Source organism: Lactuca sativa, chromosome 8 (assembly GCF_002870075.4).
Source record: "Lactuca sativa cultivar Salinas chromosome 8, Lsat_Salinas_v11, whole genome shotgun sequence".
NCBI lineage: Eukaryota > Viridiplantae > Streptophyta > Magnoliopsida > Asterales > Asteraceae > Lactuca > Lactuca sativa.
Window position 1 is genome coordinate 268,432,325 of NC_056630.2, and position 25,716 is coordinate 268,458,040.

At 37.2% G+C, this 25,716-nt stretch overlaps 1 protein-coding gene across 1 annotated transcript; it reads left to right on the plus strand.

Annotated features, from left to right (window-relative positions):
• Positions 1–11,666: 11,666 nt before the first annotated feature.
• LOC111879238 (coiled-coil domain-containing protein SCD2) lies at positions 11,667–22,199 on the plus strand. Its single transcript, XM_023875708.3, has 17 exons — positions 11,667–12,222; positions 17,008–17,168; positions 17,244–17,319; positions 17,407–17,448; positions 17,516–17,578; positions 17,845–17,894; positions 17,995–18,022; positions 18,224–18,298; positions 19,950–20,060; positions 20,171–20,231; positions 20,329–20,445; positions 20,634–20,755; positions 20,868–20,943; positions 21,017–21,058; positions 21,226–21,266; positions 21,447–21,573; positions 21,848–22,199. The coding sequence occupies exons 1-17, from the start codon at positions 11,803–11,805 to the stop codon at positions 21,922–21,924; spliced, it is 1,689 nt and encodes a 562-aa protein (XP_023731476.1). The 5' UTR covers positions 11,667–11,802; the 3' UTR covers positions 21,925–22,199.
• The last annotated feature ends 3,517 nt before the right edge of the window (positions 22,200–25,716 follow it).

The following is a 25,716-nucleotide window of genomic DNA, read 5'->3' on the forward strand; positions in this document are numbered from 1 at the left end:
AGTTTACGGCCAAGACACATTATTGGGCCGTAAACTCATATTCAAAGGGTTTTTGAGCCAAATAACCCTTCCAAATCATAGTTGGGACTTAGATATGACCTTAAGGCTTGCTAAACTAGACTTGGAACACCTTAAACATGATTTATGGGGGACAAAAGTGAGTTTACGGCCAAGTCATATTCTTGGGCCGTAAACTCCACTTAAAAGAGGATTTAGTGCCTTTAAACATGTCCAAATGCCTTGAAACTCAACCAATGGCCTTGTGGTAAAATCTAGATGCATCTAAAAATAGTTTAAGGGTTTGAAACATATCAAAAGTGTCATTTATAGGAGTTTATGGCCTAGGAGCATACCCTTGGTCGTAAACTCATAAAACCATGTTAATGATGCATCAAATACACTCAAATGACTTGTATAAATTTCTAGAATCACATGTGATTGTTTTAAGCATCAAAAACTATCTTTTTCATGGGTAAAGGAGAGTTTACGGCCTTAGAACATACCTCTAGGCCGTAAACTCCAATAAATGTGTTAAATGATGTTCTAAATTCATAACAAGGCTTGGAAAATTAGTTAGAATCACATGTGATTGTCCTATGAAGCTCAAATAAATTTTCCTAGGCCATAGGTGAGTTTACGGCCGTAAACTCTTATGGGGTGGCCGTAAACTCCCTTTTAAGTGTTATAATTTCATTCAATTAATTCCAAGGCATTTTAGAAATCCATTCCAACAATCCCCATGTCCATTTAAGCCATTTAAACACCCAAAACCACACCCACATGAGTTTACGGCCGTAAACTCATGTATATGTGTGTTTTGTGGTTGTAAACTCATTTAAATGTTTACTTATGGAGAGTAAGCTCAAGTCCCAAGTCCTTAGTGCCTTTACACGTCCGAAGATGTCACCCGGGTCACTCCAAACGCTCATTTCGAGGTGTTTAACCTCGTTGGAGTGTAATGTTCCATATGATTAGTGAATGTATCCCTAATTGTATATAAATGGACATTATTTCATTTTACATAGGGTTATTGCAAGTAAACAATCCCAGGATCAACGTCTAGTATCCAAAACCGACACATTTCCGAGTCCGGTGAGTTCATACCCCTACCTTTTTCACTGTTTTTCACTGTTTTCAGGGGGAGAACACAAGCAAAGTACAAGGGTTTTCTTGTACTCAAAACTTATTTTCGTGTGTGTGTGTTTCACAGGCCATATGCTTTTAATATTGATATACGTAATTGATAACCAGTAGAACATACAGTTCACTTAAACATTTATTTGTAAAATGGATTTTATAAACGGTTATGTTTTATATATTTCACAAATGTTTTCTACATTTTATCAGTTAAAAGCATGACATTATAACACATGAACAATATAATTCGTACACTGTCTTGTTCTCGGTAACATTCCACAGAGATACGCGAATGGAGGATTATCCTATTATTACTAGTAAATTGTTATTCCGTATGATTGGAGACACGTCCTCAGCGAACACTCCACAGAGATACGCGAGTGGAGGACTACACCCGTAACCAGAATCTCTGGGATTTAGAGAGCGTGACTTGAGTGTATAGATCTATACGGGGCTGACTACCCCACACCTGGCTGCTAGCTACAGCCGAACCGAAATGGTTCAAGGGTGACGAAAGTCATAAGGATTGTGGATTACTTATTGCCACAGGTTCAGTCTTTAGTATGGTTATGGAACTCGCAACTAGGATAACAGAGATTTACTTATAGTAATAATGAACCACATACTACATTTTACAGATAACCAGGATTCAATTTACATCTTTTACATCTTTTACATATGATAACCAACATTCAGGAAGGTATGGGATCTTCCTGGGAAATCTTGTACACAACCAGGTCTAACAGAATACATCTTTTACATTGAAAACAAACACACAGGAAAGCATGGGGCATTCCTGGGTAACATATACATAATCAGAAAAGAGTAACCAACTGAATAACATTACATCTTTTACAATAACTACCCTTCAGGAAAGTATGGGACTTTCCTGGGAATTCACTGATACATTAAAGACATAAAACAATGAATTGGATAACTAAACCATACATTATTTTTATGAAACAACAACCAACCTTTAAGAAAATATGGGATTTTCTTGGCGTGTGTTACATTTCAGAAACATAAAGGAAACATAAACATTTTCACGAAACAAAACTGCTTATGAACTCACCAGCGTTATGCTGATTTTCAAACTGCTTGTGTTCTCAGGTCAACGATAGTACAGATACCTGAAGACTTACTTGGTTCAGAATCGTGTGCGTGCAAGGCTCGATCATTTTGTTTATATCTATATTATGTATCACAACTGTATAAACTGTGTCTTTTGAAACAAATTGTAAAACTTTTAATATGTAATGTAATGTTTGTTTCATTTTACTTACTATGTACATTGGATTTGATACTCAACGTGGAGTCAACCCCGGAAATGTTTCCGCCTTCGATTTTCGGGGTGTGACACCAAGGTAGGATAAAAGCGATATCTTTTGGGCCCCTCGATGATTTAGTGATGACAAACGTAAATGCTCGGCCGGGCTAGGGCTAATTTGATTTGTTCAATTAGTCAGTCGTCATAAATCAGGAATCGAGATATAGTACAAAGAGAATGATTTGAAATCATATCTCATATGATATCTAGAATGGAGGAATATATGATCCCTTATCTAAGGACACGCGTATCTGATATGATCAGAGTTGACAACGGCTTTGGAAAGCTACGATTGCAAATCAGGATCTGAAGTCATACGTAGAATAGTTATTAGACTTACCCAAGTGGGAGACTGTTGGATTAGTGTCTAAGTCCATAACTATTTTGGTATGTACTTGACCCGATGGTGCATGGTCCTTTTGGGTTGCCTTCACCAAAGCAACTTGATTGGAGAAATAAATAGAGAGAGAGGTTATTATGATTTATTAATATGTTATAAGAATAATATATTAAAGGAGAAATCATATTTGTTTAATTAATATTGGTCAATAATTAATTAAGAATTAATTTTGTGATCAAGTGTAATTAATTAAACTAGAGGGGCTGAATTGTAATTATGTGATAGTTACAAAATATGGTAATGGTTATCCTAAATATGGGTTGAACGAATTCAAGGAGATAAGGATCCTTGAAATCGTCCAAAGGATAAAGGATAAGGGTTTTCAAGGCTTATCTTATGGTTACTTGGTGGGCAAGCAACTAGATAAGGATAAGGACTAAAACCCTAATCTCTACACCTATATAAAGACCCCTAAGGCTCATGAATTCGTCCATGCCTTCCCAAGAGGTCCTAGAGACGAATTCTTATACCTCTCCTCTCTCTTTATACCTTCTCCATTTGCTCTTGGTGTTTGTAAGCCATTAGAGGAGTGACACTTGTGACTCTAAGCCTTCCAAAGTCAATTCAAGGAGGAATTCGATTGTTATTGCTACATAACAATCAAAGGTATGATCTTAAACCCATTTATATGTTAATATCGATTTCCATATGTTAGAATTAGGGTTTATAGTCTTGGATAACGTGCATGTACAATAGAGAAACCTAGATCCAAGCTTTAGGGTTTGTATGAGCGCATAGGATGTCTTATGATTAAAACCCATCATAGACATCAGCACTCAAGGGAAGAAGAGAGTTTAGCTCCTCATATACTTTCTTAAATTCCATGACATAAGTGGTGAGTGATCGATCTTGTTGTTCCCCTCGATGAAAGGACTTACAAACACTATAGATTCATGAGATGTTGCTATTGGATAAGGTGTCTAAGTCCATAACTATTTCTGGTATGTACTTGACCTGACCCGACATGGTCCATTTGGGTTGCATGGCACCATACAATTGGATAAACTAAATGAGAGAAATAACACTTGTGGTTTATTAATAGATTATAAGTTCTAATATATTAATAATATTATTTAATAAGTTTGATCAAGAATTAATTTTAAAATTAATTAAGTGATCAAAAGATAACTAATTAAATGTATGGGTTGATTATGTAAATCATCCATAACTTATATAGTGGGCTAAGAGGCTCCATGGATAATCAAGTTGGGTTGGATCCATTGGATGCTCCATGGGAGTTACAAACCCATGGGTCATGGAAATGAAGAGTCATGACACATTAGGGTTTACATGGTGTAACCCTAGATGTGTCAACACTATATAAAGCTCATGTGTTCTCCCAAAATCGGTGAGACAAGAAACAAGAGGGCTAGAACCGATTTTAGAGTGTTATACTTTCTCTCCAATTTTACTCCATAGCATTTGGTGTTGTGTGAAGCATTTGAGGCATCACACTTGGGGTGCTAGGCTCACAAGGTTTCAAGGAACATTTACAACAACAAAGTATGTAGTTCTATCCATTATTTATGTTAAAATTGTTCCCCATGTATGCTAGATAGGATCATAGCCTTGGAAATCAACTTTGCATGATAATTAGACAAACATAGATCCAAGGTTATTAGGGTTGCATGTACACTTAGGAAGTGTTAGAATGATCAAAACCCATCAGTTGCTTTGTCCAGAATATAAGAAGTTAAGATAGTCCATAAGTTCTTTCACATATTCACAGTGACTAACCAGAGAAGAGATAGAAGGCTCGATAGTATTGACAATCTGCAAATACAAACGTGCACCACTTTGTAGCCACAAATCAGAATCATCACCTTTGGGGGGATCAGATGTCAAATGAGAAGCCATTCCCATGCTTCAGAGGTAGATCCGAATAGTTTTGTTCCACTCAAAGAAATTGGAGCCATTAAGTTTGTTGTCGGTGAGTCTAGCAATTATCGGAAGCAACTCAGGTACTCGTGGACCACTGCTGCTAGATGATTTGTCTCCTCCGGACATCTTTACGAACTAGAAACAAATAAGAAAAGAGAACGACACTCACAGGATGCCCTAATCAGGAAACGGTGCACTCACAAGGTGCTGGAACACTGATGAACATTACCGATGAACAGTGCCGGAATAGTGCTCGATGAACAATACTTCGTGAACAATACTCTTAATGCAAAAAACCCTCCAACCCTAAACCTCGCTCTGATACCATGTAAACTAGAAAATAGATTTAGGGTGAAAATAACCTTGTTAATTGTACACCTATTACAAGAAGATGTCAGAGTATATAAAGATACAGGATCCCTAGACATATGAAACCCTACGAGCCCATGGGCTAAAACTAGGTTAATGCATATGTACAATATTTACATTCCAATAGAAATATACAAACATCTTAGCTGTGCTTACAAACAGCTGATGCAGGTATAGAAGTTATCACATAAAATCTTAACTAGAAAATGATTCTCTGATATTATATGGACTAAAAATGAGGTAGAAACTCATAAAAAATTCTTTTCTTCTGAAATTGCTCAACAAACCCCCAGAATATAAACAAAAAACGGATCTAAGAAGGTTTTTTCAAACTTGGGGAATGTTTGAGTGAAGAAAATCGTGTGGATCCATAGATATGAACTAAAAACAAAAATGAATCTACAGATCTAAGAGATTGTTAAGCAAGTTTGGACAGATCTTGGCAAGAAACAAGAAGATCTGAACAAATGATGGGTGGAAAGTATATATCTAAGCAAGCCCGATGTAATATGCAACAAATCTAAGAGAAAAACGAGCTTGAAACCAACTCAGGATTTTGCTACTTGCTCGAATCCGGGATGGCGCCAAATGATGCGACATCGGCTCCGACCACCTGCTCTAAGAAAGTGCTTCTACGCCAGAGACAGATCTACGAGGTCTCAACAGACAAAGTCGTTAGAGCTGCCCCAAGGACTGTGCCCCGGGAGTGGATTCTGACAGTTAAGTTAGATCATTTGTAGATCTGAAAAGGTTCTCTTTAGCTAGAGAGAACCATCTTGGTGTTGGTGGTGGTGTATGGTGGCTGACGGTTGTAACAACCCAAAAATCAAAGGTAAAAATTTCATCTTTATTATAGCCAAACATTTATATCATTTATTTCAATCATTCCAAAACATCGTTAATTAAAAACATTTATCAGATTTCCTCCTAAAATCTATCATTGCAGAAATCATGGGTGTGTGCACTGCGATCAATCCGAGCCCTTCTTTTCCAAATCGATGATTCATGAAACAATAAACAAAACTGTAAGCACAAAGCTTAGTGAGTTCCCCAGAGCATACCCACACACAATCATGTATAACATATCATACTAGCTAATCAGCTATACAGAACGCATAAACCATGCAAGCCAACACATAAGGAATCCCTGGAAACCCTCCAGGGTCATACTCCGGGTGCCATGGGAACCCCCACATGGTCTTAGCCTAATGCCTCGGGAACCCCCCGAGGTCTTCGACCTAGGATGCCAATGAAACCCTTCAAGGTCTTATACCTAAGTGCCTCGGGAACCCCCCGAGGTCTTTGACCTAGGATGCCAAGGAAACCCTCCATGGTCTTACACCTAAGTGCCCCGGGAATCCCCCGAGGTCTTTCATGCAAGCACAATCACAAAGCATATAAATTCACAGAGTGGCTAACACATATATCGTAACACATAATGAGCTGACCTTGGTGCCTTAGACCCATTAGTAAGGTGAGGAGACTCACCTCGCACTACAGAAGCTTCCCGCATGAAATCATTAGCTGCTGCTTCGCCAGCTTCCCGAGTTGTCACTACCATTCTACCCCTGGCCCTGTATGATTCAAACTAAGGCCCAAATCCAAACCAAAAGCCCAACACTATAATGTCCGTAAATCCATCAATGGGCCAATTTTCCAAATTAGGCCCATACCTTTCTAATGGACCTTATACTAAAGCCCAATATTCTCCTTAGTCAATAATCCCGACCTAATTGGCCCACAAAGGCCCACAACAACCTAGTCCAAGAATTGGCCCAACCCGAGGCCCATAATGCGAAGTTCATTTCTATATTGGGCCACAAGGCCCAATAGGCCCAACTATTCCATTATTGGCCCAAAGATGCATTCAGGCCCAACTATCAACAAATCCAGGCCCAAAACCATTAGGGCCTAAAGGTCTGAAGTCCACAAAGGCCCAAGTCCTCTTGAGAGCGTACGCCCAGCGTACCTCTTCTGTATGCTTAGCGTACTGAGCAAATGAATTGTACGCGCCGCGTACTACATAGTACGCCCAACGTACAAACAACTCATGCACAACATCCATTAAGTGCTTAATACTTGATCCAATAAGTCCAAATCACATATCTGAGCTATACTTAACGTTTAAACCCATAAAGTCACTAACTTGGTGACTTTGCATGCCCCAAACAAACCCAAACTCCAAAAATGGCATTCTACTTCCATAAAAGTGACCCTAACTCAAGCATGAACCCATTAAGACCATCAAGATGGCAACTTTCTTCCTTAGGGACTCAAATAGCATCAAGGGTGGCAACCCCAAGCCTAAAAACGGATTTGGAACCATAAAGCTTCAACCTTGGGACCAAAAAGAAACCAAAACCCAAAAATGGTAGATCTAAGAGATGAATGATCAAGTTCAAAGCTTTATACCTTCATGAAGTTGAAAATGGGTCCTAAAAGCCAGATCTATAAGCTCCTTCTGATTCCCTTCTTTGCAACAAGTTCCATCTTCTTGAAAGTGGGCCAAATATCCCAAAAATGGACTCCATAAGCTCCAAAATGCCACCAAGGTCGCTATATGACGATTTCTAGTGTTTAGAGGGGTGGAGGCTGAAGATATTAGGGTTTGATTATGATATAAGGAGTTTAAATAGGGTCCAAGACCCTAAAATAGGGTTCTGATCTGACGGAATTACGCCCAACGTAATTCTGGTATGCCCAGCGTACTCCAGAGAACCTTCACGACCACTCTTGGTCATTACGCCCAACGTAATCCTAGGTACGCACAACGTAATCCCTTTTTCCCTAGTATGCTTTGCGTACTCTTTGTGTAAGCCCCGCGTACTCGGCTAAGCCTGAAAACCACGAAACTCTCGAAGGCCATAACTTCTTCGTTACAAGTCCGATTCCGATGATCCATATATCCACGGAAAGGTGACGAGAAGATCTACACTTCTAACGAATCAAACCTTTCTTAATACCTTTCGAACAAAAATCCATTTTCCACCAAAAGCCCAAACTGCTACTTTACCGAAATACCCCTAGGTTCCAAAACACGAACCGAACACCCAAATCACTTCTAATACACCACCCGCACCCAAATGGGCCTAGATCCTACCTTTTCAAAGCCCTTAATCCTTATGATGACCAATATTCAGCCCACAGCCTCAGGCTAGGAATCGATTCAGAACAGGGTGTTACAACGGCGATGAGTGGTGACTGAGCCACCCGGCCAGAGTATAGTGTGGTAGCTGAGCCAAGGGGCCGACCCCCCTCCATGGAGGAGATACTATTCATTATATAGGGGACAATTAGGTAAAGGGGAATTAGGTTAGACTTTGGTCCATCCTAATTCAGGCCCAGCTAGCATTAACTGGGCGAGGCTGGCGGGCGGGCGCGCACCAGGCAAGGCTGGCGGGCATGCACCAGGAAAGGCTGGCAAGGGAGTGCCAGGCCAAAGAGCGCCAGGTCGGGCCGGCGGAAAAGTCCCCCGCAAGGTTGGCAAGGGAGTCCCCAACAAGGCTAGCAAGGGAGAGCCAGGCTAGGGAGCGCCAGGCCGGGTTGGCGGGAGAGTCCCCAACAAGGCTGACAAGGGAGTCCCCAGCAAGGCTGGCAAGGGAGAGCCAGGTCGGGCCGGCGAGAGAACTCCAGCAAGGCTGGCAAGGGAGAGCCAGGCAGGGTTGGCGGGAGCGCACCAGGCAAGGCTGGCATGCTAGAGCAGTCTAGGCCATGCTAATGGACCATATATCAACAAGCCCCCCTAGTCCGATGTTATTGGTATGCGACCAATGACATTGGACTGGACTTAGTCATATAAACCAGCAGGAGAGTCCCCAACGAGGTTGGCAAGGGGGCGCCAGGCGAGGATGGCGCGCCAGAGCTGTCTAGGCCATGCTAATGGACCATATATCAACAATTGTAAATCTGAAGTATAAAAAGTTTGATGTTTCTTTTATAGGCTATGACCAATTTACCCTTCATTTTATCTCCCCAAATGACTATTTTGGCCCATCAGATTAGTAGCCTGGATTTTATCACCTGCAATGACCAATTTTCCCTTTAGTTTGTTGCTGAAATGACTAATTTACTCTTTCTTTGGCCCATCAAGTTAGGAGACCGAAAATTATCAACAACTGGAACACTTAGCATTGATTATACTATTGAGGATCTTTGGGTACTACTTGGGTTATGCAATAGCATATTAGTATAGAGAATGTTTATCTTTGTAATCTTTCATGTTTGATAAATAAATTAGATGGTTTGACTTTAAGTTGTTAAAATTTGATGTCTTAATAAAAGTTGCTTGAGAATTTTTTATCGGTTCAAAAAATTATTATACATCTTTACTTACATTCTCTAAAGTTCTAGTTAATAAAAAAACATGGAAGATAGTACAACTTGTGTTCCTTTTTTTTTCTTTTTTATTTACTGTTATGGCACCCAAAACATATACCCTATTTGAATTTAGCAACTAATTCTAAAAAAATGGCTTTTTAGAAAATATAAGATTGATATTACTAAGTATTACTCTATTTTTATTTTTTGTAAATAAATACATATGGAGCACGGAGTGCACCATCTGTTGTTGAAGTCGAAGGTTTAAATATCAACTATAAGTACATATGAACCATAGGTGCATCATAATTTTGATTTTTTTTTTTAAATTTGTATTGTTGACTCTCACTACTTTAGGTTGGAAACTGAATGAAACTAAAATATATTACATTTTTTGAGGCTGAACCGTGGTGGTATTTCTTTAGCATGTTAATTGTAAATTTAAATTCATACATATGTTTGTTGGTATTTTGAGTAAAGATAGCAAAGTTGGCTGTTATGAAATGCCTTAGGGGCTGTTTGTTTACCTCTTAATTGAGAAATTAAGAGGCAGTCTCTTAAAAATTCAGATATAGGGTGTTTGGCAGCATCTTATTTTTTACCTCTTAAACTCAAAAAAAACTCTTAATTTTTCAGACTTGGCGTTGTATCTGAAAAAAAAGGCACGCTCTTTCCCGTTTTGCCCAAAAGCGTATTCCCTCTCCTCTGTTCTATTTCACGAGACAACATCTTCTTCCCTCCTAACCATCTCCGACGACCTGCAACCCTCCGCCTCTACTCTTGCCACCGGCCGGTCACCGCCTCCGCTAGAGCCGTTTCCTGCGCCGCCGCTGCTCCGCCCTCCATCCCCGTTAAGCTCGTCGATAACAACATCAGGTACGGCTGTACGCTACCGCCTGCTCCGCCCTCTATCCCCGTTAATCTCATCGACAACAACATCAGGTAATGGTTCTCTAAAATCGACTTTCTTCTAGGGTTAATTTAAGAACCCATTTCTGGAATCGGTATTGGATTGAAGTCTACACTTGAAATCGTGATGCTCTTTTTGGTCTTTGTGGTTTTTTTTTACTGTGATGCTGTTTTTAGTATTTATTTTTTCAGTGTGATGGATTGAAGTCTACACATGAAATCGTATCCCCTAATTTGTTGTTACCTTTGACACATGATTTTGAAGACTGGTTCCTTTCCATCGGTTGTTAGGATTGTTATTTTTATGAAACTTGCTATGGTTTTTTCTAGAATCAGCAAGTGCATTTTTGGAATCAATGGTTTTGATTTTTGCTAATGGAAAGTTGTTCTGATTCTGAATCATTATAATCAAATCATAGGTTTTAAATCTTTATTGACTTGTTTTTGATAATGGGTATAACAGGTTGATGATTTCATCAGCATTAGGTTTGCTTAACAGGTTGATGTGTTGTAATGAATGCATAATAGGTCGATTTGAAGATACTTCATGAAGTTGAAGATCTTGCTGGCAATTAATTATTTTTTATACGTTACAAAATGGTTGGTTTTCACATGGTGATATTAAACGGGCATGAAATTTGGTTGATCGGACTATTGTAACAAGAAGTAGCATTATATTTCTAGTTATTAGATTATTATTGCATTGTATTTTTCTATTAAAAAATTGAAAATAGAATGATAGAACTTCTTATAGCTTTCAAAGTATGATTCCTTAATAAGAAAAAGGTTGAAATTATGTTGTAATTGAAAGAAATCATAAAGAAGGGTAAAATTGTCATTTTTATTATTCAGCACAACAAATTCAGAGGTTCCAACCAAACAGCATTTGAAAATTCAGATCTTAAAAATTCAGACCCTCTTAGAAATTCAGACCTCTTAAAATTTCAGCTATTAAAAATTCAGATCCTACCAAACAGCCTCTTACTCATTGTCACATAATTGTGTTTCTAATTCCCAATGAAGTAACATGCTCTCCAACTAAAATTGCTTTTATCTTTATAAATTAATAATTTTTTTTATAATTCTTTGGTTTGTCCTATAATCTAAAATTATCAATAATGTTTTTTTTTCTTATTCGTGGAAACGGTTTCCACAAGTATTAACCTAGTTTATTATGTATATAATAAATTTAAAATTAAAATTCAAACACGTTAGTTTAAAAAAAAAATAAAAAATTTGTGTATAAATTTAGAAATTACGATATTTAACTAGGTATTAACGAAAAAGTGTATGATAAGTTGATAACATCAACGGATAATGGGGAAGGGAATATTTTCAAATGTATCATCTGTAATGTTATAATTACTTGCTACCGTCTCCACTCTCTCTCTCTCTCTCTCCAAACTCCAAAGTCCAAACCTTCAACTGAGATCTAGGCGCTGCACTCAACTATACTTCTCAAATGGACCAGGGGCGGACCTCAAGTCCCGTTTACCCACGCAAATGGAGCAGCGAATCTAGCGCCACCCCCATTACCACCGCCGTTTCTTCATCTCCGGTCATGTCTCCGGGACGGTATCACCATTCCCGTTCATCCTCTACTACTGGCATTTCGAACATTAAGCGCAATCAAAACGTCGCTGCCAAAGCTGCAGCTCAACGTCTCGCCCAGGTCATGGCTTCTCAGGCTACTGACATTGACGGCGACGACGACGACGATGACGATGATCTTGACTTCCGATTTGCTCCCCCCTCTATAAACAGGAGGCCTCCCGTTAATGCTAACAAAGTTACAACTGCCAAAGCTGCTGCTACTGCTACCAGGCCTTCCATTCCATCTGCTACTAGCAATAATAAGATCACCGGATCCCGTTCACCTTCGGTAATTCTACATTAATTTTATGTCTTGACTTCAATTTGACTTGTGTTGTCGTAGAGTTATCGACTACATTTTTATATTACACCGTTTAGGAATATTATGGTGCAGTTGTTCTTAATATAGTGTGAAAATGGACTCGATTAGAGAGCTTTAACAATCTATGCTCTAAACATAAAGCAAAGCTGTGGAATGGAAAACAAATGATGGGATCTTAAAGTTAATAATGACTGACGGGTGTTTATCTTGGTCATATTCTTTCACATGATGGAAATTAGAATCTTATCATCATAATGTTGGAAATGCCACCCAAAGGAACCATGCTTACTTGGTCAATCTTGCGTTGGACCAGATGACAGCAGAAATAGGTGGACAACAATCTAGAAGCATACGATGTAGCTTCCTTTCAAAAGTCTCTTAACTTCTTTTTAGTTGGAAGAAAAGTGCCTTGTGCATTGTAACATATGCAAAATCTGAGAATGAAATGATTGTGTGTCCACCCACGGTTATGTAGATTGTAGACGAGTTAAATCCTATGTTGTTGACTATCACACCAAATAAATACGTGAGAAGCTTGAGTCCCTTGTAAAGAAATATATCTGCCATGTAGGAAGAGGGGGTAAAGCTGTACGTATTTAACCACAAAGCTCTTTTATTTTTGTAGATTTTACCATCTGGTGATTGGTTACCAGAACTTTTTGTTAGCACAGTTGGTTTGAGAGATTCCTTTACATAATATTAAGTACTAGTATTATGCATGTGCGAGAACTGATTCACATCTTGCATGCCATCCTTTTCCACTTACAAGTGTGTGCTTAATTTTGTGCGGAAGCAGACACATATAGAAAAGAGTGAAAGACATGTTCATTTAACAACTACATAGACATCCATGACACGTGGCAATTAAAAAGAGATGGTAAACTGTACCAATAACATGACAGACCCACGGGCAGTGTCGGTGTTCCCAGATTTGAATCAAAACTTCCATTATAGAATTGCACTCCCTAACCGTCAACTATAGTCAGGATGCTAGCTTTTTTTTTTTTTTTTTAATAACCAAATGGATTAAAATTCCTTTGAGTTGATCGATTTGGTCGTGCCTAAGAAGATGGAAAAGCAAAAATTAAGTGTATCCATGGTTTTAAAAATCAGTTGAGGTGTACGCCTGCCTCAAGGCGAAAGCACCTACATATCTGTGAACAATGTGATCCTCAATCGTGAACCATAATATTTTTGACCTGGAGGTCTAGAAGAGAGTCTAAAGCACCATTGCATGCCTTGGCCATGGCTGCAAGTTGTGATGTATGCGAGTCCACATAGAACAATGCATGAGGAGCCTCTCGTGAACTATACATATGACTTGGAGAGGAAGATAAACTCATGGAAGCATGATGGCTGGCTGCTAATGACTAGGTAAAAAAATCATGGGTTCAAAGTTTCTCAACTGAAAACTCTAATCCAGGTACGGTTTTGTTGATACCTTTTTACATGTATAAATATATCATCATATTGGTGACCGTTGATTTCAGCTGCTGCATTATGTTTCTGATCCTCAGTTTTTATTTTATTTAATTTTTTTTTTTATGATTTTATGTTGCTCATTGTCAGCCTTATGTTGCTTGTTAACACATATTTTTGTTTCCCTTTTTCTGCATCTCCCTTTGCGGAGAACTCACAACATATTGAGTGTCGTTAAAACATTAAGGTCAAGATAATCTGTGAGCTCTTTTGCTACTTCTTTTGATATCAAGAATCAGCGTAGAAGTTTTATTACGTATTATACTTACTTTTCTATCATTGTAAAAAAGACATTCCACTTCTACCCTTTGTTCTTATTTATATGGTAGCGTAGAATCATAATCTATCTTGAATCTAACAACACCAAAGTTCAATGATCTTAAACGTTCGATAAATAATTAGTTGGTCTTCCACCAACATTTGCATCATGAATCAAGACTTTGTCAAGTATGACAGGTTTGATGGATACAATTTTACAAGGCAGGGCTTCTTCCACCTACTTTCGCATTACGAATCAAGACTTTGTAAGTTGGACATGTTTGATGGATACAAATCATACGAGGTGGGCCGATAAGGTGAAGTTCTTATTGGTGGTCTTGAATATATTCTACGTGTTGGAACCCATGTTGTCACTGATGCTTGACTATACCAACGATTTCTTGCGGTAATTAAAAAACAAAGAATTCAAAAGAAGGATGAGGCATTAGTGATGCTGAATGACCTTATGCCTCGACAACGTATCCGAGTGTCTAAGTACTAAGACTTTTTTATGTCTTAGTATAGGTATTAGCAAATTGAAAGCACTTTCCACATCTCTTCGAGAAATCTTCTAGGTGGTTGCCATTATTGCATAACTCACACTCGTTGAAGGATTTTTCCAAAAAGTGATAAAAAGTACGAGGATTACATCTTAGATGATTTGAAGCATCTTCAAATTGAAGAAAAGGCTAACAATAAGGATAAAGAGGGGTAGGTCCAGACGGAATGCACATCACGTTCTGGCACAAAGTTTTAGCAATAGGGCATCCATAATGATTTAATTAAAAGGAATTTAGGACCAAAGAAGGGGGACTTTAAGAGGCCAACACGTCGACAACCTGAACTACAACTTAGCCTGAGAGAAGCGCAGAATGCATGTTGCATAGAGAAATTAAGACATTGTGCTTGATAATGGTATCAAACACGAACACATATCACTATTTATTCCTGAACAAGTAGTTTGGTAATAAAAAGATAGATCCCTACTCTAAGTTGGGAGGCAAAGCTATTAAAATTCATATTTGTTGGATATGTGAACAATAGTAAGGTTTACAGATACAACATAAAGAATAATGTCTAATTGTTGAATCGAGAGTTGTGAAATTCTTTAAGATAGGTTTTCAAAATATGTTGGAAGCTTAAATCCTCTTGATACTTAAGTATAATCGCATGAGAACTCGGGAACCTCAAGGAAGACGGACGTACCATGACAAAGTACGAGAGCTAGAGAGGAAAGAGGATTTCTTGTCGTACCCGATTGAAGGGACACTAAAGAAAGTGACGAGAGGGGTCGTATTTACAACAAAATATAAATGGAGACGTAAACACCTTTGAGGAGGCTACATTACGAAGAGATTCTCAATTTTAGAAGTAAGCATTTAATACTGAGAAGTATTTACTTGGAAGTTATTAGAACTTCCAAGGGTGTGTGAGCCGTAGGATCCAAGTAGGCATGCATAAGAAAACTTTAACCCATTTGCATCAATATTTGTCTTTAAAGCAAAATTAGTTGCTAAGGATACATGAATAATCTCAACGATAACCAATACCACAATCATCAGAAATGTTGATGAGAAGAATAGCTAATGAGGATGATTAGGATGAGTAAAACATAATTGAGAAATGGAGATAAAGAGATATTCAGGAGAAGAATTGTAATTTCATTCACAACCTATATATATATATATATATATATATATATATATATATATATACACATACACACACACATTTTGCCTTGTTCACTAGTTTATTGTCCTCATCTTTTGATCACCAACATCCCTTAATACTAAAGTTCCACCTTGCATTTGAAACTCAATGGTGTGATTTAAAAAATTAAATAGGACCTTCCTCAATTTAATTTACCCTGGATCATCCAATATTATATCTCATTACCTTAAGGGAATGAGAAACACATCAGTTGAAAAGTGTTGCATACTTGCATCCTCCATTGGAATCCTTCTATCATAGTATCGCATATTACCCTGTCCCCATTTATTACTCCTATTGATATAGGACCCTTTTTTGATATTTTGCACCCAAGTTTCTTAGCCAAGTCAACATCCATGAAATCATGGGTAATACTAATGTCAAACAATAATTGTAGTCCCCTTTTCCTGGCATGCCTAGTGATAATTACCTTTTTCAGTTAAGCGTTGCAAAGATAAGTGTGCAAATTCAGTTGGTTAAACCTCTTCTTTACTTTCCTTTGTGTTTTCATCCTGCCATCCGTACAACGATTGCCAAAAGTATATTTTTCATCACAAATGCAACAAAGGCCTTTAGATCTCATGCCTTCCATCTTTGCTGGAGTTAAAGTGGTATGATACGTTGGGTTAGGGTTGCTTTAGAAGTTGTGACATATTTGTGTCAAGATGCAACAACCACGTGAGACAACTCATAGGAAATGGACCATAAATGTTGTTTTTACCAAGTCATGTGGAAACTCATCCACTCAACAAGCATACAAGGACTAAAGAGAGACTTCTTTGGTCAGAGCTACTACCAAAGACGTTGACCTGAAACCACATAGAATCGTTTAGTGATATGCTAACCTAACCTGGATTTAGTGCTCTTATGTTTTTATCCACCAGTTTTGAATTTTAATGGGTAACACCATGTATAAGATAGAGATAGTAACGGGGTTGAGATTGTACTCTTAAGACCGTTGTAGAGACAGTTTTAGGATAAAGATATTATAAACTTTGCCTAGAGGTCGTGCCACCTCAAATAAAAATTTCTAACTGTTTTAGAGTAATGAGTGAATATTTAAGAGGATGGACTTATCCTAACTGCTATTAAGTTGCAAGTTGCAACATTCATGGTTTCAACCCAAAGGTTTAACCTGATGTGACATTGTATATCTTTATGACAAAAACCTTTCCTTGATCCGTTGAATGGTAAAATCACGTTTTCCTAAAACTGTCCTTGATGGATAAGCTGCTTATTATAGTTTTTGTAAATTTTCGTTATAGCCAAGCAAGCTAAATGCTAGGTTTGCATTGTTTTGGTTAGCTAGTAGGTAGGAGCATTGTTGAGGAAAGCCAGGCACCAATAACATTGACCGGAAGGCCATCAAAAACAAATAGCATGCTGCCATCAAGCAAAACATCTTTGAGGACCCCGATAGCTATACCTCCTATTGATCCTCCAACCAACAAACAAAAAGACAAAAGGTAAAACAGAAGCAACTCAAGTCCAAGTCTGTCATGATTGCTAATCTAGCCCATGATTTGTTTGTTGAATTGCAGATTTCAGTTGGAAATAGGAGAAATTAACTTGAAAAATGCAGGAGACAGGCGAGAAGCTTCTGCACTTCGTGATGAAGTAATTATGTTGTAACAAACTTTTCTTGTTTCCTTCAGTTTCAGCTTCAGTGATGTACAATTTGTTAACTTGTGCTATTTCATGCAGCTTGATATGCTACAAGAAGAGAATGACAATGTCCTTGAGAAGGTGGGTTCTAATTGTGGTATTCTTTGTTTATATATCTGGTCTTCATTGTTCAATTTATATTGTGCAGCTCAGGTTTGCTGAAGAAAGTTGTCAGGATGCAGAGATGAGGGTTAAGGAGCTTGAGAAGCAGGTGCTCACCCATATTCTTCTTATTTTGTGTCTGTCATATTCATATATTGGGATCTAAAAGGTTACATACATACTTCCCATTCCCACTGAAATAATAAATATGCTCTAATCTAATTGTTTCACAATTTTGAACGTCAAGAGTTATGACACTCATATCCCTAATTGGACTTGGTATTTTTAAATCTGAGCCCCTCCTTTTATTCACTTCACTAGCTATTAGTTTTTTCTTGCTAGTTATCATTCTTAATCTTTCAACGTATCATTTAGGTGGCTGCTCTTGGTGAAGGAATATCTTTGGAAGCGAAACTGTTAAGCAGGTTAATAATATCCTACCAAATGCATTAGTGTCATTGTATTCTCTTTATTGCTGCCTTCTCACAACGCTGATCTATGCAATTTCAATGTGTATGTTTTTAGGAAGGAAGCTGCATTGCGCCAAAGAGAGGTTGCTATATCTGTTGAATGATTTTTTTTTTTTTTTTTTTTTTTTTTTTTTTTTTTTTTAATGTTCTTTAAGTTACTGGCCTTCAGACAGTTGATAATATATATATATATATATATATATATATATATATATATATATATATATATATTTATGTTCTTGAAGTTACTTCTCACCATTGATTTACTTGTACATCATTGACAGGATGCACTGAAAGAGGCCAAAAAAGCTAAAGATGGAGTTAACGAACAAGTTGTATCCCTTCGCTCTCAAGTTAAGGTGGGTGGATCAAATTATCTTTTGTCCTTGAATGTTAACAAGTTCTGTGACAATCTAAGGTCATGGATTATAAATTTAAACATTAGCTTTTATGTGGGAAATAAGTTCAAACACTTGAGATGTTTGAAGTAATTATGTTACATAAAAAAGACTTTGACCTCTATATATTCTCACCAGAAATAGGTTTTACCAAGATAAATATCTTCAGAAGCAGCTTAAGTACAAGCCATCATTTCCCTCCATTCTAAGTCTAACTCACTGTTTGAATGCTTGCTTGTCTTAAGCTTCAATTCCCATCTATGTTGTCTCCATGACTAACTTGAACCTTCACCCAATTGAAAAACTCTGGAAAATTTGTCCTCCAATCCTTTCCATATGGAAGCAGCTTACTTATGTTAGAATTAGAATATGCCATGGTTCTTTATTAACAATGTTTGTGACTTTTAAGGAAGGACTTACCCATTTGCATTATTTAGATTTTATGTGTGAGCTTGATGCTTAGCAATAAGGCATACAGATTCAGTAATGACAGATTTACTTAATCTTAAGCAGCTAACATTCTTAACACATCTTACAACACCCAAGAGTGAAGTATTCTTTTCTTAGAACTAGAAGCATCCTACAGTTTATGTCCACTTATTTGGATGAACTAATCAATGCTAGTGATCAATTCTTGACTGATGCTACATACTTACCATACTGTGATTGACTTGTTCACTTCATGCACACTCATAACAAACACCTTATATAGAGTGTCACTGTGTGTGTGTGTGTGTGTGTTGTAACAGCCACAGGTACATTGTCCGGTGGATTGGACCATAAGCTCATGACATGTTATGCAATAATAATAAATCATGCTTTCTTTTCAACATAAAATACATGCTTCCTATCCTTAGCAATAAAATGCCCCTTTTCTAAATCCCATTCCATGTTTGAAACTATATGTGACACATGACGATGCATAAAACCTACTTGTTTGAATTTTGACACGTAGAGTAGACTCATATGCTTATATCATTACGTTATCTTTCATGCTTAATCATTACATTATTTTTCATCATAAACTTTATCATTGTACTTTCATAGGAAACAGAAAATAACCATTTTGATATTTCTCTTTCAAAAATCATTGTCTCACGCGCTCACCTTTGCCTTTGGTCCAAATGGTGAACCTAGACACATATATACTTGCAACCTTGAGATTTCCCAATAGCTATGCAATGTTGCAAAAGCTGCTAGGAGGTACTCTGTCAGGGACCCTAATTTGTAAAGCATTTATTTTTATTTAAAAAAACGACTAAAAGTTCGTATCGATGTATAAGTTCTTTGAGGTGTTAGAAATTCATGAGCTTCACTGATTGTCAGAATATCTTCATTAATATTATGCACAATGCAGAATGCATTCTTGTATTTTACTTTTCATTTGAAAATTAGGTTAGTTGGCGAATGTTTTTCCTTTGATTTGGTGTAAATGTGTAATTGCAAAGTTCCATGCCCATTTTTGAAATTGAAGCATACATATATTGGTGTTATAAATAAAAGTGAGATAACAACCAAATTATTTGGAAAATGTGGGAAGTTGATGTGGTAAGATGGATGGATGGTTTTTGGGAGGATATAGTACGTAATGTATTCTATTAACATGAAACAGAAAGCAAAAGATGAGGGTGCAGGTGTTGTGGAACAACTTGAGGGAATTGAGTCTGAAGTTAAAGCACTTCAGTCCATGACACAAAGGATGGTTTTGAGTCAGAGTGAGATGGTATGTAATATGTAATATGTGTGTGGAATTGGATTTCTATGCTATTATTTTCCAACACATAATATAACATAATCATATTGATATTGATATTGCTTATTGCTTTATTGCAGGAGGAAGTAGTACTTAAGCGGTGCTGGCTTGCACGCTACTGGGGTTTAGCTGTGCGACATGGTATGATATTACTATTGGTAGTACAAGCAAGCAGAACCAGTTTGTTACTGTTTATGCCTAAAGCCTAATCTATGGGATTCATTTGGTTGGTTTGTAGGCATTTGTGGTGATATTGCGGTGTCTAAGCATGAGTATTGGTCATCTTTGGCACCTCTTCCCTTTGAAGTTGTGGTTTCAGCTGGCCAAAAGGCAAAGGAAGAATGCTGGGAAAAAGGCATGTAACTCCACTCATCCTTTAATATCTATATATATAGCCATGTGTGCAAAGGAAGAAAGGCATTCAGTTCCAGGCTTTTTTTTTTTTTTTTTAAAATTACAAGAGACCAAAATAAACCCCATTCTACATATTTACAAGAAATAATAAAAAAAAACGTTATTAAATAAGTTGGATGGATTGAACAGGCGACGAGAATCTGGAAAGGAGGAGTAAGGTTGTCGGGGACTTGAATGATTTAACAAGCGAAGGGAATATTGAGAGTATGCTCTCTGTTGAAATGGGTTTGAAGGAGCTTTCTTGCTTGAAGGTTGGTTTTCTATTGCTTTTCCTACTTTCCCTATTTATATATATATATATATATATATTGATGTGATTCACATACATAACTTAAGAGTTAAGAATAAGAATAACATGCATAGGTTGAAGATGGCATTGTGCTTGCACTGGCCCAACTGCGCCGTCTAAACTCTGCTCGCCTCACTATGTCTATATCAGGTATTTCATGTAAAACTTGTGTTCAAGATGTAATTCCTCTTTCACATTTTCTGCTGTATATATTTTTATGCAGATGCCAAGTCTTCTGGCGACCCAAAGTTTATGGAGGCATTTGGTAAGTTATACGAAAACAAACTGGATGGATATTATTATTATTATTATTATTAACTAAGAACCCAAGGTTAGGTTACACTAAAAAAATATAAATTTACTTATTCTATATAGTAAATAATTTATGTTTTACTCTAGACCTAGAAATGTGTTGTGTTATGTTTCTTGCAGAACTGAGCCCAGAGGAGTCTGAAGATGTTCTCTTCAAAGAGGTAACTAAGCCTGTTTGTCTGCCTCCATTAATGTCTCTGGGATTCCAGTCACTGAAATTAAATATGCTATTTACACTATCTCAGCATTTGGATAATCTCCAATCTATTATATATAACAAACATTCAAACAATCATATCATATGTATACAGAAAGAAAGACGTTGTTGACCCTTTTTACAGGCATGGCTTACATATTTTTGGAGTAGAGCCAAAGGCCATGGTATTGAGGAGGAAACCGCTAAGTCACGGCTTCAATTTTGGATTAGCCGCAGTGCACATTCGCCCACCTCACATGATGCGGTTGATGGTAACCAAATAATCATTTATATCAGGGACAGGGTTGTTAAATGCAAAAAATAGCATTACTTTGAAAAATATACCCACTTCTAGCAATGATCTCTAAATAGTAAATACAAAATGCACTTCACTACACTGGGTAGATTTTCCAAAGTACAATGCCTTAATAACAAAATTCTCCTAAATACAATGCTCTAATAGAAAGAAACGAAACCAGGAGGCCATAATACACAAAAGTATATTGCTATTTCTTGCATTTAACCCTTTGTATGATTACTGTGCAGTTGAGCAAGGGTTGATGGAGCTAAGAAAATTAGGTATTGAGCATCGCCTCTGGGAAGCATCAAGGCCAGGAAGTTGAGATATAACATCAGTGCAAAGCATACCAAAAAAACGTTCAACATTGGAATCTTAATAGAGATGTTTTATTCTTTGATAATATAGTAACAAGAAAGTCACGTTCCTTAGAGTTGATTAACCTAGTTATGGATCTTAAATGAGGATTCTTTTTGGTCAAGTATAAGCATCTCCATTTCGAATGCTTAGTGTTGAAATTGTGTTGTTAAGATGCTCTTTGGGAGAACCTAAACTATTTAAGCTACTAATAGTTGAAATGGACAAGGCTTTTTTGTAACATTATAACATCAACCACCACAAATGTAACATCTGTGTCTCTACCCGTACAGAATTCTTTATATATATATATATATATATATATATATATATATATATATATATATATATATATATATATATATATATATATATATATATATATATTCGGGGGTTTGTGCACATTTTAGAAACCAGCAATGTTAAATAATTTGTTGGTGGGGTTGAATCTGCCAATATGCCAAACCCCAGGGACCAAAGATGCCAAAGCTCAAACTTGCATGTCTTCATCCTCATACAACGATGCAAGTTGCGTTTTATTCTTTTGGATGTACAAAACTCGATTTTAAATCGCTGAAATATCGAGAATAGCAGGATTTTGTGTTCTAGAATATTTTCTGTCGAGCTTAGCTGGTTCTAACCATGGTTAAGGTCGTTCCTAGTCCATTTGAGAACAAGACTGTGCTTCTGAAAAAAAGAATGACCATCCCGAAATGCTCTCAAAGTTTCATTTTTGCGTGTTTATGGAGTCTTTATGTATTAAACTAATGCAGTTAGTTTTCAAGCTCTTGAATCTGTTCCAGATCAGCAAGTTGCCAGGACTAATACTTGACACTCTTAACTCATTTAGTCTTGTGTTGGTGCCTAGAACAAAAAAACAACACCTTGATACTCGATTTTGTCCCAAAAATCCACAAATCGAAGAGCTTTATTTATTTCGTGTTTGACCTTTGAAATCAGAATTTTATTCACCATCTTTCTTTTAAATATATCATATTTTGTGTTCTTCAAGTATAAATAAAGTACAATATGTATATCTGGGCGTGGTCTAAGTAGAGTTTTGGTATGGGATGTAGGTGTTTAGAGATGGAGTTTGTCTTAGCCACTTTAGTGGTTTTGTTCTGTGTTTGTTGTTTTAGGTGAGTTTTTTCATTGTATTGTGTATGACATAGATGCTATGACATGCTTGTTGCTTAAGTAGACTCGTACGTTATTGCTTGTCTGCTTGCATGTTATGTTGGCTAAAATAGGTCTGTTAGTCGAAACAGACCCGTCAGTTGTAATAGAAATGTTGGTTGACACAGAACTATTGGCTAAAATAGGCATGTCGGTTGAAACAAACCTGTCCGTTGAAATAGACCCGTTGGTTGAAATAGACATGTCGACAGAAATAGGCTTGTCAGTTGAAACAAACCTGTTGGTTGAAATAGACATGTTGTTCTATGTTGTATGTGGTATTTTGGGGAACTTACTAAGCCTTAAATTACAGTTGTTGATTTAAATGTTTTCATGTATTTCATCGGATCGTAGGAAGAGATTGGCTTGATTGTACACACGTGTTGACATTAGGATTTGAGATTACCAAATGTTTATTTTATATACTCTGATTTGGGTTTTTGGAACTTAGGTTATCAAAGAATGATTTTGTCTATCGTGAATGAATGCTTTAATGAAATGTCATCTTTAAAAAAATTTGGTTTGGAAAAATGGGACTTTACGAGCCTTGGTTTGAGGGATTTGGATGAACATTCGTGTGATTCCAAACTCAAACTAAGGATCTAAGGAATTTTTATAACAATTTTGAAAGAGAATAAACTTAAAAAGAGAAAAAGAAGATGCAATGCGTACAATCAACTGAAGCTCGAGGAAAGTGATTCCCATTATACCCATACTTGTTATTGATATGTGTGTGGATTGCGATTTGCCAAGTTCAAGTTCCAAACCGACCTCAAGTGGTTACAATAGTAAATTGTGACCGGTTCCCATTGCTTTTAGTTGCGAAAGTCGTAAAATGATTGCAATTAAAGGCGAAAGAATGCGACTAGTGGTTGGATGTGAGACGTTGCGAATGGGTCCAAGCAATCAGAGCATATTTGAGTCGAACCATTTGACTCATTGCGAATGGGATGGTTTCAAACCAAGTTTCACTGTTGGTGGTTGCAATCCGTTGCGACTGGTTGCGATCAATCGCACCCGATTGCATTCATTTGATGTTTGTTGCGATGCCGTTCGCAATCACTTGTGGTTTGTAGCGAAGAGGAGTTGGATGCGAAGCGAAACTTGGATGCAAAAGCGACTTCCAGTCCGGGGAGTTAGGATGCGAACACGAAGTCTCGAAATTCTAAGAGTCACCTCGGAAAGGTCACGCCTCGGGAGTTGAAAAGTCAATTTCAATGTTGAAACAGTTTTTCTTTAGTTCTATTAATGAATCTTTAGCGTGTTAAATAAGCCATTAAATGTCATAATATTTAGGTGTCTATTGATTTATTTTTCCGTTATCTTTTATAAGGCTATTAAAGTCAAGTTCTATCATTTGTAAGGAGATAGTTGATTGAAATATAAAAAGTTTGACCTTGTGTTCATTCGAATTGTTGCGTATGATTCAAACTTTGATCTTGGTTGGGACACACCTCCTGATTTTGATCTCGAACTCAAACTAATAGGTATTGGTTTGTTTTCACCGAAGTTTCAATCTATAGGTCTAGTTTGGACTTCAAATCTATTTTTTTTCGTTACTTGTTCGTGTCTTTGATTCAAGTGTTCTTTTTTCTGCTGCAAAAGTTATGTTTGAGCTCCAAATACACATCAGTTGTGGTATCAATGCCCAAGTTCCTGCGGGGTTTTGTTAATTTGATGTTGTTGTTCTTGTCAAAAATAAATTTCCTGTCAATTTTTATCTTTTTTGTTGCTGTTACTGTTCAAAACAAAAAAAGAGGAGAGTTCTTGTCGAGGCTGTTTGCTGATTTGTTGTGGTTGAGCCGACGTTATTGTTCAAGAAAGAAAAGGGGATTTCTCAGTGATCGGTCAGGATGATTCAGATCAGCGAGACTTGATCTTTCATACGAAGCGCCTGGTGGGAGAAAAGGGTTGTAGCATGATTATTAATGGGGGTGGCTGTACCAATGTGGCATCGAGTGAAATGGTGTCAAAATTGGGTTTGGTGACAACCGCCCACCCAAACCCATATTCGTTGCATTGGTTGGATGATGGAAATGAGGTGGTGGTGACTAAGTAGGTCCAGGTGTGTTTGAAGATGGGATATTATTAGGATGAGGTGCTTTGCCATGTATTCCAATGGATGCATGCCACATTTTGTTGGGAAGACCATGTCAATATGACATGGATGTGATGCTGTCACACCCCCAGACCAGGACGGCGGAAACGTCAGGAGGCAGGTGACTTCATTGTGTAGTATCATAATAATTGCATATAATTGAAACATAGCAAATCCAAACAACATACATAAATATGACAAGCTTACATTGTTTTACATCATGTTTATGTTTTCAAGTGTACACAAAAGAAACATCAGTAAGCAAATTTCCCAAAATACAGCAAAATAAGCTTGAGTCCGCAATCCATCATCTGCTTATTGATTTCCTGAGAATACAAGTCGTTTGAAAAGCGTCAACATAAAATATGTTGGTGAGTTCATAAGCATTTGAGTAGAAAAACTTTGATGGTAGTTTAAAAATCCAGAAAATCCAATATTTTCTTATCAAGTGGTTGTAATTCTTGTTTCAAATCGAGTATAGTTGCA